Raw genomic sequence first — 15,460 nt, forward strand, 5'->3', positions numbered from 1 at the left:
TTTTGCTGATGTGGAAGATGGGAGAGATTTGTAGGTGGCTGTCGGAGGGGGCAGTCCTATTTGAACATTGCATTTCTTGGTATTTCATCAATCATACAAATTAATTTTTTTCAACAAACATTTTTTATGTGGGGGCGAGTCTCGGACTCTCACCTTGACCTGTAATGGAGAGTTTCCATTACAAGAGTTTCCATTACAGGTTGCATTTCGATTGAGGCGAAACTCAAAAAGATGCTTATGTGCGATGTTGTACACGTTAGGCTACGGAACCTCAAGTGGTCCCAATTTATCCAGAGCCCTCCACTACGGTGCCTCTTTCTCCCTTCTTTTGCCTCATGGCACGACTGAGGTGTCTGACGAGCAGTGAAACAGTTACGGCACCTCAAGAACCAGTGCACAGACACTTGACGGTGAGGCGACGACTCTGCATAGGTATGAAACCTGCGGCTTTAGAGATGGCGGTTTTAAAAAAAACGGCATCTCGAAAGGAATTTTATGCGAGCAGGTTTATACCATAGTGTGTGCTGTCACTCTTTGTTAGCGAAATAACCAATAAAAGCGGGACATAAGGTTTCTTGCGTTTGTAGTGCTTCCTATGGCCATCTGCGAACGATACAACTCAATATAACCCGCCGCAGAGGCCGCGTGGTTAGAGCGCCTGGCTAAATAGCTGGAGCTGTGCGATGTCAGCGCACCGCTAAAGATCCCCAGGTGGTCGCAATTATTCTGAAGCCCTCCACTGCGGCACGTTTCACTCCCACCTTCCTTCACTCATATAATTACAGTGGTTTTGACAAAAGGAAATCGCGTAGTAACTGTCTTATGTCCCGGTGGAGACCTGAACCGCGCCGCAAGGGAAGGGAGGCAGGTGGAAGTCAGAAGAAAGAGAAAGAGGTACTGTAGTGGAAGGGTCCGGAATAATTTCGACCATCTGGGGATCTTTAACGTGCACTGACATCGCAAAGCACACGGGCGCCTTTTGCGCATCGCCTTCATTTAAACGCGCCCTCTGTGAGGAAAGTGGGTATATTATCATCATTTATAATCAGCAATATTTTTTATCCTCCGACGGACAGCGCTACACGCGCCCATGCGCTCTCGAGCCGCACTGTTCGTGGTCGAAGTAGAAGAAGAATGAACGGCGCGATGAGCGGAAGCACCGATGTACCCACGGGTCCCGTCCCCTCGTCGCCGAGCAGCCCCGACCTGCCGCCATCCACGGAGGCGCCCTCGGAGCGGCCGAGAAAGAGGAGCTCGAACCAGCCGCCGTCGCGGTGGTCTGCAAGTCGAGGCTCTGCCAGCGTCGTCACCCCGACCCCTCTGGGCTCACCGCCGACCCCGCCCTCAAGGTCCAGCATCACCAGAGGCAGTCAACCGAAAGGCAGCCCCTCGCGTGAGCGTAGCCGGCTAATGAGCGTGAGCGAGCAGACCATACGGGGCCTCGAGAGCATTGTAAGCACCTCATGTCGTACGTCCCAGCTGCCAGAGGAGTCACTAGGGGCGCACAGTTATCACCTCAGAGCGGAGGTGCAGATGCAGCGAAGAGACCGCGACATGCGGATAGAGGAGATGATGCATGGGGTCTCCGAGAGCGGAGTATGACGCACCAGACTACCGCACCGGTTTCCCCAGCTGGCCCTAGTGACGCCTCTCCCAGCGGCTCTCGTAGAACTTTGCCTGTCGGCTAGGGCGCCTAGCGAAGGGTGCTCACCCGATTCAAAGGGCATGTCAGTACCTCATATTCATCATCAGATGCAGAAGCAATATAGCCTCGTTTGAACTGAACGCGAAGCAAGTCGTGTGAGTGTTAGGCTTAGCAAGCCCAAAACCGCGGCGCCTCCGCGTTTTGTGGACTCGATTTTAGCGGGTCAAGCCCCGGCAGCGATGTCCAGCGTAGAGCAGGGCAATGCAATCAGAAGGCGTTCAAGTTCGTGGCCCCATGCCTATGTCTCGAAGACAAGATGCTGCTAGTGAAAACATTTCGTCCACCGAGATGTGACATACTGCGCCATTTCCTTTCCTCAAAAACCAATTGAGTTGAACAGAAATTTTACCCGCCGCGGTGGCTCAGTGGCTACGGCGCTCGGCTGATGCGGAGTACCCGGGTTCGAACCCGACCACGGCGGCACCGTTTCAATGGATGCGAAACGCAAAGGCGCCCGTGTGCTGTGCGATGTCAGCGTACGTTAAAGATGCCCAGGTGGTCGAAATTATTCCGGGGCCCTCCGCTACGGCACCTCTTTCTCCCTTCTTTCAGTCCATCGCCTTTATCCCTTCCGTCACGGCGCAGTTCAGGTGTCCGCCGAGATGCGAGCCAGATACTGCGCCATTTCCTTTTTTTTAATTGGTTTTTTGGGGGAAAGGAAATGGCGCAGTATCTGTCTCATATATCATTGGACCCCTGAACCGCGCCGTAAGGGAAGGGACAAAGGAGGGAGTGAAAGAAGAAAGGAAGAAAGAGGTGCCGTAGTGGAGGGCTCCGGAATAATTTCGACCACCTGGGGATCTTTAACGTGCACTGACATCGCACAGCACACGGGCGCCTTAGCGTTTTTCCTCCATAAAAACGCAGCCGCCGTTTCCTTTCGCCAAAAACCAATTTTCAGAAGAAATTGAGAAATTGGTTTTTGGGGAAAGAAAATGGCGCAGTATCTGCCTCACATATCGGCGGACGCCTGAACCGCTCGGTATGGTAAGGGATAAAGGAGGGAGAGAACGAGGTGCCGTAGTGGAGGGCTCCGGAATAATTCGACCACATAGAGATATTGGGCGCTCGGCTACTGATCCGGAGTACCCGGGTTCTAACCCGACCGCGGCGGCCGGCGCCCGTATCCTGTGCGATGTCAGTGCACGTAAAGATTCCCAGGTGGTCGAATTATTCTGGAGCCCTCCACTACAGCACCTCTTTCTTCTTTCTATACCTCCTTTATCCCTTCTCTTACGGCGCGGTTCAGGTGTCCGCCGATATGTGAGCAGATACTGCGCCATTTCCTTTCCCAAAACCAATTTTCCGTTTTCAATTTGCCCGACAGCGGCGGCTGCGTTTTTATGGAGGAAAAACGCTAAGGCGCCCGTGTGCTGTGCGATGTCAGTGCACATTAAAGATCCCCAGGTGGTCGAAATTATTCCGGAGCCCTCCACTACGGCACCTCTCTCTTCCTTCCCTCTTACACTTCCTCCTCTATCCCTTCCCTTACGGCGCGGTTCAGGTGTCCAACGATATATGAGACAGATACTGCGCCATTTCCTTTCCCCCAATACCAATTATTATTATTATATTATTTCAATTTGTCGCGGCGGCTGTTTCGATGGAGGCGAAACGCTAAGGCGCCCGTGTGCTGTGCGATGTCAGTGCGCGTTAAAGATCCCGAGGTCGTCGAAATTCTTCCGGAGCCCTCCACTACGGTACCTATTTCTTCCATTGTTCTCTTGGTCCCTCCTTTATCCGTTTTCTTACAGCGCGGTTCAGGTGTCGGCCGATATGCGAGACAGATACTGCGCCATTTCTTTCCCCCAAAGTCAATTTTAATTTTCATTTCATTTTCAATTTCTTCAGACAACTGGTTTTTGAGGAAAGGAAATGGCGCAATATGTGTGACATCCCGGTGGACACCTAAACCGCGCCGTAAGGGATAAAGGAGGGAGTGAAAGACTAAAGGAAGGTAGAGGTGCCGCACAGTGGAGGGCTCCAGAATAATTTCGACCGCATGGGTTTCTTTAACGTGCACTGACATAGCACAGCACAGGGACGCCTTTTTCGTTTGACCTCCATCGAAACGCTGCCTCCCAACCCCGCTTATCCGACAACTTCCTTCATGCTGCTTTCAGAGGCATCTTTATATGCGCCTTTTTATGACGTCGGGGTGAATCAACCTACCCTCTGCCTCGGCTACTAGGCCTGAGCCTCCAGACTCTCAGCTCTACCCGCAGGTATTGATATGAATTCTAAAAGAAAAATTTCAGCCGGACAACTCGACTGGACCAAACGTGGTCGAGTTAATGTAAGCGCGCCAAGTATGGATGCCCTGTCAGTTTTTACGATGTTTTTAGACCAAAGAAATTCTCGTAAGAAACGAAATTGCAAGAAGACGCGATAGACAAAAACAGCGGTTCACCTCAACTCATTACCATGAGTAAGGGAAATTTGCGGGGAAAAAATGATGGCTTATTTAGCGTGGTGAGGCCAAATGCGAATTAAGTTCCAGGTCGAGGCTCGGTTTCAAATAGGCATTAGGCAAAGTTTGGTGAAATCGTACAGTGAGGGCGTTATGATTCCCTGCAGCGCTCGTTTTTGTTGTGCCTTCTTATGTCGTCTCGTGACTTTTAGCGTTGTATTAGGACTGGACATGCGCGGAGGAAGGACTCGTTAGAACGAAATGTTTGATGACGGCTGGACAGACAGAGGTCTCATGCTCGGCGTGTCGTCTAAGGTGGACAAGAGCGGTGAGGGTGTGACCCTTAAAGGGACCCTTGTTCTGATGGTCTTCTGAAGAGGTGGTCTTTGCAACCGCCCGTTCTTAGTGGGCGGTTGCTAATAAAAGGCTCGATTGAATTCCCCGCCAGCCTCTCTTTCTTTTGCCTACGGAATTGAGAAGAGTGAGCCAGCCCAAATTAGTCATGAGTCGAAATGAGCAAATCCAGTTGAATCGTGAGTCGAAATGAGTCTCTCCAGATAAGTCATGAGTCAAAAGGACTGTGCCAACCCCGATAAGCCGTGAGTAAGAATGAGAGAATGAACCTAAATAAGTCCACATGAGATGCGAGTCGAAATCAGTGAGCCAAGACGGGCCGCGATCTGAAGTGAGTTGTAACGAATAGCTGACCCCGGATAAGTCGTGAGTCGGAGTAGGTCCAAATTAGTTGTGAACCCTAATCAGTGAGTTCATGAGTGGTAGTAAGCCCTGGCTTGCGTGAGTATGAGTGAGTCCATAGATTTACCAATGCTGCGCAAGGAATTCTGAGTGAGCTAACGTGATCCTGCCAAGGTATACCACGACAACAGCCATGTATGTCGCCTCATCCACTGGACAAAATTAGGCCAGATGCATAGGCACTATAGCATTGCTTAAAGCTGACCACAAACTAAAAAGACGATGGCTTGTGGTGACCGCTGCCCGCACTATTGCTTGCATTCTCCGACCAGTTATGGCCGCATGTCTTGACGCAGGCTTCGCAAGACTCCAGTCCACGACCTCCTGCCAAAAAAAGGGACGTGACAAGGCACATCGTTTTCGGATCCCTTGCAGCGCTCCTTGGAGGGGCAGCCATCTTATTCCTCATAAAGATGGCGCTGCGTGGCGACATTTACTTTAGCGACGGGATCGTCTGCGACTCCGAGGACTGCCTGAAGCACGCCTACGACGTGGCCAGCCGCCTGAACCCGCGCTTTAAGCCCTGCGACGACTTCGCTGCCTACGTGTGCTCTGCGTGGAGGACCAAGGACGAGGCCTCGGTGAGCGTGCTGATGGATGTCGAATACGCTTACTCGAGGGATCTGCTGCAGAGGTCATCACAAGAACCGCTCGTGCCAGAAGCCGCGAGCGCCCTGAAGATGATAAACCGCTGCGTGGACCGTTCGCAGGAGGACTCGACGGACAGCCTGCACGCGTTGCGCCAGTTATTTGACTCGAACGAGGCCAAGGCGAGAGATCCCCTCGACAAACTCGTCGGCCTCGCTGTCAACTGGCACTTGCCGATTCTGTTCAACGTGGCGTTGCTGCCAGAGACGGATGCCGGGGAGCGCTTCATTTATATATTCCCCTCAGACTTGTTGGAAGTGGTGCTCGCCCTCCAGAAGGCGGTCGTCGCACATGGCCTTTACGATCTGGCCTGGCAAAACATGCCTTCAGTCACCGGGGTGCACTTCACTTACACCAAGGAAGAGATTCGTGACGCAGTTATGAGCGTGTTGCCTGACTGCCTGGATTCCACCGACGCCAGTCACGAAGACCCGGTGGTCCTATCCGTCAATGATTTGCCGCGGCTATCGTCATCTGAGGGCTGGTTGCCGTCCTTCCGCAAGGCGTTCGATGTAACTCCGGCCATGAACGAGACCGACCGGGTTGTCGTAACTCACCAAAGCCTCCTGGACGCCCTCGTTCGAGCTTTTGACTTAAGGAAAGCAGTTCTCAGTGAAGCACTTCTTTGGCTCATCAGCCAGTACGCTTGCTTCCTCGCTTGCACGGATCTTATTAAGGCTCTGCCGGGTTTCAAGGTGGCTCCGGTCGCGCACGCATTGTTGTGCGCCTTAGAGGTCGAGGCCACCCACGGCGTCCTGCTGAGAGCCGACGCGAACAAGCGACTCAAAGACGAGGAGCGCGCCAACGTTGTGGGCCAGTTTGACGACATCAAGAGGCTGGTGGTCGCGAAGATTGATTCCACGACAGTTTTGAGTCGTGATGCGAAGCTTAGTGCTGCCGAGCACATCAGAAGTGTCAGGCTTAGTTTCGGAGCAGAAGACGTCCTTCTGGACACTAAGGAACTGTCCGAACTGCTCGAGGCCCTCCCCGAAATCAGGACTGTGTTCTTCCGAACCTGGCTCGCTACTCGGGAGTCACTTAAATCCTGGAACGCAACCCTGCGCTACCAGCTTCCCGCGGTCATGCGGAGGACCCTGGCGAACACCTTAGTCTACTACGACCCGCTGACCCACTCGTTGGTCGTGTCGCCAGCGTCGCTCGTGCCACCGCTCTTCTACAAGGGTGGCACCAAGGTCATGGCGCTCGGGGGCCTTGGCTTCCTCATGGCCGCCCAGCTCGTTCGTTCGCTGGCCTACGGTGTGAGTGTGTGGTCGGGGTCTACGACACTCGACTTTCACCGCGAGATTCAAAAGAAAAGGCGCTGCGGCACCGTAGAGGAGCGACGCTGGTTTCCTGCGGCGGTGGCCATGGAGGTTCTTGCCGGCAGCCTCCACGGTGTCGGCCGTGTGATCCCCATCAAGGGCATGGAGCACTTCTCGAAGTATCAGGTCTTCTACCTCACTGCTTGTCACGTGACCTGCCGGCGCGACGGAAGTGATGTGCACTCTGAAGAGTGCAACGCTGCCGTTATTAACGCGGTATCGTTTGCCGATGCTTTCCGGTGCCAGGCCGGCTCTGAGATGAACTCGCCGAGAGAGAAGTGCGTACTGCTTTGACGTGCCACCTTCCCCCTCAGAGAATGATAATACGCTCTACCTTGGTGCTGGCAAAATGATTTTTTTGTGATAGGAAGATTTTTTAAAGGCGAAAGCCTTACTAGTCCCATTATGAGAAAACCCCGCGGTGTATGTTAGTGTGTACTACAGAAAATCCCAGCCATGGCTGAAGGCGACGTCATCAAGCAATCGTAGGGCGCACGCAGCAAGCCGCCGAGCACCGCCTGTGTATACATGTATACTTGTTCGTTCGTCTATAAAGACTCTCCACTGGCTGACCTCAATGTGGCGCCAGTTTTCCCGACTACATTCGTACAGAAATTGTGAGCGACTGTTTGTCGTACACTGTTCCGGTTGGCGTCATGCGATTTCTCGTTGCTTACATCTTACATGTGCTAGTGAAATTTCAGGCTAGCTTGGCAGTAATTCGAACTGTCGACACATTCACCTTAAATTGCATGCCTTGCCGGGCTACCTCTTCCCTTAAGTCACGGCTGAGGTGTCCATTGACATGCGAGACAGTAGCAGCACCATTTCCTTTCGTCAAAAACAAGGTTTCGTATTGAAATTGTGAAGAAACTGTTCGTCGTACACCGTTACCGGTGGTATCATACAAAATTTCGCTGCACATAGCATACGTCTCAGTCAGCTTGGAGGCTAGCTCAGACCTTGTACCTCGGACCTTTGTGGGTTCAGCGTTCGTGGCAACAACGTTCGGAGGCACGTCTTCGCGCTCACGACACACTAGTGATCTCGCCTTCACAGCGCGTAAGCATTTTAAGTGTCCTCTGAATTTTTTTTTAGCTAGAACAAAGGCTGGTTCTTAAAGATGTTGATGTGGTTACTTTTGCAGATGTTGGTGAAATTTTATTTCCTGTAGATCAAACTTGAAGTTGGCGCCATAACGGGGGACATGTGCTTCTAGAGCTCTTTCTGACAAAAATTAAAGTGTAATTTTTGTCATTCCACAATTTTAATTTCTGTGATAGTTTGCCGCTGTGTATACATTTCCTCTCTTCACTCCAACCAGCATCGTTCAGTGATGTGCCTTTGGCTTCCGTTGTACATAGCTTTGAACGGCTTGCACGTGACGTCACGTCAGCGAGATCGCTGCTACGGCGGCCATATTTTCGAACTGTTTGGCTACCCCGCGTGCTTTGAAACAAGGATAAACATTGGTGCTTTGTGCTGGGGCCGGCTCTTTCGCTCTTTTTGCGTAGAATTGCCTTTTCTGCCGTGTGCAGAGACTTTAAGCGAAAGCTGCAAACCAATTTATCGTATCAGTGCGTCTTGAGTGCGAGGAAAAGGTTTGGCATGCGTAATGCGTGCTTGCCGAAATGTCTTTGTGCTTTAAATAGCGCGTAACTGCCAGAGGTTAATTTCTTGCACGAGTAGTGGATCATCCAGGGTTCAAATTCCCAAGTATGCGTAGCTTTGTACCCACAGAGTGGGCATTCCACCCAGATGCGGCTAGCATGTCAAGGGTTTTATTTTTCGACGGGAGGCAAGAACAGTAAACATTCAGCGATAGTTGGTATTAAACCAGGCTATACCGCTCTACTCAAGTCTGTCACCGGCGAGTTCTCTGGCTTCTTGAGCTAACTGGTGTGATAATAGTACAGCCTTGTCACCCGCGCACTGTACTGTTTTTTCATGCTTAATAATAATAATTGGTTTTTGGGGAAAGGAAATGGCACAGTATCTGTCTCATACACCGTTGGACACCTGAACCGCGCTGTAAGGAAGGGATAAAGGAGGGAGTGAAAGAAGAAAGGAAGAAAGGTTACGGGAAGACGAATAAAAATGGAAGAATGTTGTGGTATACTGATAGCGCATGTTTTAAACTGCATTTTCATGTATCGCTTATCAGCCACGCAAGCAGTCGTCGGCAGATCACATGTTCATCGGCCTATAAAAAGGCACTGTCTCAATAAACGTTTGTTCAGTTCCAGCCTGGCGTCCGTCTGATACACAACAGTTGGCGACGAGGCAGCGACGGCGATGGCCGTCGGCAGGATCGGCGAGTATCGTCTCGGCACGAACGCGTCATGGGACGAATACGTCGAGCGCCTGGAAATGTTCTGCGAAGCGAACCAGATAACGAAAGAAGAGCAGAAAAGAGCAGTCCTGTTGAGCAGCTGCGGCGAAGAAGTGTACGGGCTCATCGTAACTTTGGTGAAGCCAGAAAGACCGACAGCAGCAACCTACGAAGAAATCAAGACTGCCGTTCGCAAGCACCTGCATCCAAAGCCTTCGGAGCTGTATGCAAGGTTTTTGTTCTACAGGCGAAACCAGGCTGCCGAGGAATCGGTTGCGGACTACGTCACGGCGCTTCGGAAGCTAGCCGAAGACTGCGGTTTTGGCAGCGCCCAACTCCCGTTGGACGTCATGATGCGGGATCGTTTCGTATGCGGACTCCGGAACGAAGGGGTTCAACAGCGACTTCTCGCAGAACACAGCCTTACGTTTAAGGTTGCGTATGACTTGGCCACAACTGCAGAAGCAACCGCTAAGCAACAGCGAGACATACGCAAACACGGTCGATACGAGACGGACTGCCAGGAAATGGTACAAGCAACCCGTGCGAAGCAAGACACCCCAGCGGAGGGGTCCAGCTGTTACCGGTGCAACGGTAAGCACGCTCCACATTTGTGCCGTTTTAGAAAGGCGACATGCTTCAACTGCAAAAGGGTTGGACATATAGCTAAGGCTTGTCGGTCGAAAGACGACAGTAGAACTGCTCGGAAGACAGCGTATGAGCAAAAGAAGAAAGGAGATAAGAGCAAGGGCGTGTACGAAATGAGTGCGTTGTTTTCCCTGTGCGAAGTGAATGAGCAAGAACAGAAGTTCATGGTTCAAGTAACGATTGAAGGGCAAGAAGTTCCGATGGAGGTTGATTCTGGCGCATCGTGCTCAATTGTGAGTGAAGATACGTTCAGGGTTGTTGAAAGGAATCACGGTAAAATACCACTGCAAGATTCTGGAACAACTATCGTAACCTGGTCAAAGGAGGCATTACCCGTGCTGGGTCAAGCAAGTGTCTTGGTGGAATTCAAAGGCAGGAAGGCAAAGCTACCTTTGCTCGTAGTACAGAAGCAAGGCAACAGCCTGATTGGGAGAAACTGGTTTAACCCGTTAGGTATTGGCTTGCGGGGTATACAGCAAGTAAACGTGGAGGACGTGCCTTCGCGATTTCCCGAGGTGTTTCGCAGAGACCTTCCTGGCTTCAACGGACCGCCAGTTCACATCGAACTGAAAGATGACGCCCAACCGGTGTTCCTCAAAAGTCGACCAGTTCCATTGGCCCTCAAGGACGACGTGGCCAACGAAGTGGACCGCTTGGTGCAACAAGGTGTATGGGAGCTCGTCAGCTACTCCAACTGGGCAACACCACTGGTAGTGGTAAGAAAAAAAGATGGAACTTTACGTCTTTGCGGCGACTATCGCAGTACCGTAAACAAAGCTATTAAGAGCAGTGGATACCCCTTGCCCACTACAGCGGAAATGCTCACAGCTCTAAGTTCAAGCAAGTTTTTTACCAAGTTGGATCTAGCCCAAGCTTATCAGCAGCTTACGCTAGACGACGAGACGGCTGAGGTGCTCACAGTTAACACGATAAAGGGACTGTACAAGGTTAAGCGGCTGCCGTTTGGCATTTCGGTCGCACCTTGGGTTTTTCAACGAGTCATCGACACGCTGTTAGCGGGCGTTCCCGGAGTGAAAGCTTATCTGGATGACATATTAATTTCTGGATGTAACGCCGAAGAGCACGCCGAGAGATTAGAGACTGTGCTATCGCGTCTGCAGAAGGCACAGCTACGAGTAAACAAGGACAAGTGTGAATTTAACCAGACGAGCATCGAATTCTTGGGACACAGGATTGATGACTCAGGAGTACATCCCAGCCGAAGCAAGACGGACGCCATCCAGCAAGCGCCTGCGCCCGCAAGCAAAAAGGAGCTGCAAGCCTTTTTGGGATTGCTGAATTTCTACAGCAGTTTCCTCAAGGGCAGGACGGAAGCGGCCGAACCGCTTTATCGACTGCTAGACCGTGACCACGAATGGAAGTGGACAGGTGAGCATCAGCGGGCTTTTGAGAGACTGAAAAATTTACTCAGCTCAGACGCCGTACTTGTGCCCTACGATTGCAAGCGTCCTTTAATTTTGTGCTGCGACGCATCGCCTGTGGGGGTGGGGGCAGTGCTAGCCCATCGTGCGGATGACGGGAAGGAGCAGCCCATAGCTTATGCTTCTCGCACTCTTGGCGTCAGTGAACGCAACTATGCTCAGATTGATAGAGAGGGTTTGGCTTAGGTCTTTGGCGTAAAAAAGTTCCACCAGTACCTAGCTGGGCGAGAATTTACAGTGATAACAGACCACAAGCCGTTACTCGGCCTGTTTAACACGGACAAGCGAGTGCCCGAAGTTGTGTCGCCCAGAATGCTGCGTTGGATTTTACTGTTGTCTGCGTATAACTACCACCTTGAGTACAGACGAGGCCAAGACAACTCCAACGCCGATGCACTCAGTCGTCTACCAGCCCCGGGAGACGAGGACGAGCCAAGACCGCCTGGGGACGTGCTCTTGTTGGAAGCGGTCGACTGCGCACCGCTGCAAGCGGCGGACATTGCTGCGCTGATCAAAAAGGACTCGGTTCTATCCCGGGTAAAGGAATGGCTACTCAGTGGCTGGCCGTCAACACAAGTGGACAGCAAGTTTGCTCTTTATGAGGTGAGACGGTCGGAGTTGTCATTGCATCGTGATTGCATACTGTGGGGGAATCGCGTCATAATTCCAACCGCAGCAAGAGAGAATGTGCTGCAACTCCTGCATGCAAATCATCCAGGGATGAGTGCCATGAAAGCATCAGCTAGAGGGCTCATGTGGTGGCCGAAGATGGACCACGAAATTGAGGAGTTTGTTCGGCACTGTCATCCGTGCCAGAATAACCGGCAAAGTGATGCCAAGGCTCCAGTGCATTTTTGGATCAAGCCAGATCAGCCTTGGAGTCGACTGCACATTGATTTCGCTGGCCCAGTCAAAGGAGACGTTTTCTTAGTCGTGGTAGACGCGTACAGCAATTGGGCTGAAGTCGAAATCATGCCATCCATGAAAGCTACGGCTGTCGTCAACAGCTTAAGGAAGATGTTTGCGACACATGGTGTACCGGACGTTATCGTTTCAGATAACGGCACAACTTTCACTAGCACAGAGTTGCAAATGTTTTTGAAGTGTAATGGCGTGCGTGCAATTTTCACTGCACCTTATCATCCAGCCAGCAATGGTAGGGCGGAGAGGATGGTAAGAGAAGTTAAAGAAGCATTGAAGAAGCAGAGTTAATGTTCGGACGAAGACTGAGGTCAGCGTTAGACAGACTCCATCCGGACCGGCAACACGCGCCTGAGTTACAACGACCGGAGACTAAGAGGTTTCGTGTCGGTGACGCGGTCTACGCTAAAAGCTTTTGCCCAGGTCCAAGGTGGAAGGCTGCCAGTGTTGTGGCAGTCAGAGGTCCGGTGTCGTACGTGGTACAGCTAAACAACGGCGAGCGTCCTCACAGGCACCGCAACCAGTTGAGGAGCGCCTGGACGCGGCTCGTAGTTGACCCAGTCACAAGTGAGGACTACCACGTCAGGCTTCCTCCTACAGCCAGGCAGCCACAGCCGCTGTCTGCTAGCCCAGAAGCAACCCCTGGGGCGAGTCCAGGCCAAGCCACCCAAGTACCGGTCGAGCCGCGAAGATCAACGCGTGTTCGACGGCCTGTCCTGCGTTATGGCATTAATGGCTAGCTAGTCCGTTTTGGATTGTGCAAATCTTAGGAGAAAGGAGTGTGGTATACTGATAGCGCATGTTTTAAACTGCATTTTCATGTATCGCTTATCAGCCACGCAAGCAGTCGTCGGCAGATCACATGTTCATCGGCCTATAAAAAGGCACTGTCTCAATAAACGTTTGTTCAGTTCCAGCGTCCGTCTGATACACAACAAATGTGGAAATACGGAAGATGGCAGAAGAGGCGTAACATAAGGCGGCAAGAAGAGAGCAAAGTTGATTAGGGAATACACGAGAGTAGGAAAATAATTAGGAAATGAAGAGCGGTACGTAGGACAAATAATTGTGATCCCGCATCCCGCGCGGGTCCACACGGGACGGAGAGGCAGAGACATCGCTACACTTTGTTGGAACAAAGCGGATTTATTCAAGTCGTATTACATTTTAACGCGACAGCATTAAGGGCCCTGTGTCGTAGAAAAGCTGGTGTCGGCGGCGTTGGCCGTGAGCGAAAAGTCGTCCTCCTCCTCCTCCTCCTCCTCACACCTCCTCCTCCTCGCAATGTACGCCACTGCCCCAACTGATAGCGCGCGACGGCAGCGCCTCCCGCTCGTCTCGTTCGGGCGCAGTGGGGCCGTGCGGGCACGCAGGAATCACGCGCTGAGCGGCGAACAACGCAGCGCACATCCAAAGCGCATTCACCACGAAGCTTGCGGCTTGCTGCCAGTTCGTTCGGCGCGGAAACTATGCTGGCGCTCGTGGCATCGGGTTTGTCGAGAACGATGTGCCGACGAACTACGACTGAAACTTGAGTCCCGCGCGTTTCGGCAAGGCGCCTGGCAGCGCTTCCACGTGGTTTGCCGCTCCGCGCGTCCGTTTCGCCGTACGTAGCAGAGCGATTTGTCTGACGGGCAAGGCGTCCCGCCGAACGGGCGATGCATGGTGTTCCGTGGACTCCCTGGCAGTGCTGCAACACGCTGTCGCGCCCCACTCTTAAAGGCGAAGCTTAAGCGTCCTCCAATTTTAAGTACATGACGCAGAGGCTGGGGTGCCCAAGCTTGCATGCCGCTGCGTGGGCGTTGGAAGGTGCGTTCAAGGTCTTTTCACATGGTCTGTTTATATCTGACGATGCCAGCTATTAGCGCCTTGATTTTATGAATTAAAGCTCGTCGCTGTCGTTAAGTTCCTCGCCGGCGTTAAGACGGCTGGCGTAACGGTTTACAAATGTGTTTTTCTGTTGCTGTATTCGCTGCATCAACTCTTTCGTGCACATTCTTTTTTATCTCTAGAGTCTCAGAACAAACACATCGCGCATGCTGCAAATTGATTCTAGTCTGTGCAGGATTAAAGCTCGCTGCTGTCTTTAGGTTTTTCGCCGTCGCCGAGTACCATGTACGGCTGACAGCGGTTTTAATGGCACGCATGTGTTTTTTGCGTTGCAGTATCACCTTTCGCGCATACTAATTTTGCTTTTACAGTCTTTCGTATTCTTTTTTATGTTTTGCAGGGCCGTTTGGACGAGCACGTTCGAGGAGCATTATCCTCTTGAGGACAAGAACAACAGCATTAATAATAAAAGAATTAGGCGTACCACAAGGTTCTATTCTGGGTCCCCTCTTATTTTTAATTTATATTAATACCTTACAAAAGTGCCTCGGTTCCTCCAACTGCATATTATATGCTGACGACACCACAATTTATAACTCAGATGCAAGCGTTACTAATCACGTATCAAAAATTAATCATGACCTCGACAACCTTCTATCTTGGTGCAATCAACACAGTTTGACCACCAATTCCAGTAAAACGAAGTTTGTTGTTTTCAGCTCGCCTCAGTGCCAGTCGTTTTCCATTCCTCCTGTCTCAATTGGTCAACATCTCATAGAGGCGAGCGATTTCGCATTATTTCTGGGAGTGCATTTGGACAGTAATCTTAAGTTTCATAAACACATAACCAATATAAAGAAGAAAATGGCATACGGTTTGATAATCGTTATTAAAGCCCGTCCATACTTTTCTAACAGCACATTAATATCCTTATATTACGCATTTATACACCCACACATCAGTTAAACTTTATAGTATGCTGGGGAACCACATATGCTACTCATCTTAAATCATTGCAGATTGCAGATTAAATCATTGCAAATCATTGCGTCGGAGGACCCACTCCCAGCGTTGTCGTCTCAGGGTTCCTCGTCCCCCCCCCCCCCCCCTGAGCAGCTTTCCTCGTTTTTTCCCCGTCCATTCGGGCAATCCTTCTTTCCCGGCTGGAGCGTCTCTCTCGCTCTCCTCTCAGCACCGGCGCCTGCGGCATTCCCCGTCTTCCCTCGCATTTTCCTAACGGCTTGGGTCTTTCCACAATGAAAACGGCGCGAAATACGGGGACACGAGGGAAACGAACACGACAGGACCAGCGCTTTGTTTCTCTTTTGGCCCCGTATTTCGCGCCATTTTCTTTGCGAATCGTGAACCGACTAGCCATAACCAGTGTCCTCCTTGAGTCTTTTCTCCTCCGGCTGGCGCCGCTGTCAGTCTTGCGGTGTGTGCTTG

At 51.5% G+C, this 15,460-nt stretch overlaps 2 protein-coding genes across 2 annotated transcripts; both read left to right on the forward strand.

Annotated features, from left to right (window-relative positions):
- Positions 1-5,284: 5,284 nt before the first annotated feature.
- On the forward strand, positions 5,285-7,135 carry LOC144134273 (endothelin-converting enzyme 1-like). Its single transcript, XM_077667223.1, has one exon. The coding sequence runs from the start codon at positions 5,285-5,287 to the stop codon at positions 7,133-7,135; it is 1,851 nt and encodes a 616-aa protein (XP_077523349.1).
- A 1,820-nt stretch (positions 7,136-8,955) lies between these two features.
- Positions 8,956-14,456, forward strand: LOC144134274 (uncharacterized). The gene is made up of 4 exons (XM_077667224.1): positions 8,956-10,537; positions 10,943-11,210; positions 12,608-12,855; positions 14,415-14,456. The coding sequence occupies exons 1-4, from the start codon at positions 9,137-9,139 to the stop codon at positions 14,454-14,456; spliced, it is 1,959 nt and encodes a 652-aa protein (XP_077523350.1). The 5' UTR covers positions 8,956-9,136.
- Positions 14,457-15,460: the final 1,004 nt, after the last annotated feature.

The sequence above is a fragment of the Amblyomma americanum genome, chromosome 5, assembly GCF_052857255.1.
Source record: "Amblyomma americanum isolate KBUSLIRL-KWMA chromosome 5, ASM5285725v1, whole genome shotgun sequence".
Lineage (NCBI taxonomy): Eukaryota > Metazoa > Arthropoda > Arachnida > Ixodida > Ixodidae > Amblyomma > Amblyomma americanum.

Excerpts from the sequence above, each read along its gene's own strand:
- LOC144134273 (XM_077667223.1), top strand. The coding sequence starts at position 5,285 with ATGGCGCTGCGTGGCGACATTTACTTTAGCGACGGGATCGTCTGCGAC.
- LOC144134274 (XM_077667224.1), top strand. The coding sequence starts at position 9,137 with ATGGCCGTCGGCAGGATCGGCGAGTATCGTCTCGGCACGAACGCGTCA. Across the intron at positions 10,538-10,942 it reads GGGCAACACCACTGGTAGTG|AAGGCACAGCTACGAGTAAA; the intron begins GTAAGAAAAAAA and ends TCGCGTCTGCAG. Across the intron at positions 12,856-14,414 it reads GTCCAGGCCAAGCCACCCAA|GGCCGTTTGGACGAGCACGT; the intron begins GTACCGGTCGAG and ends TATGTTTTGCAG.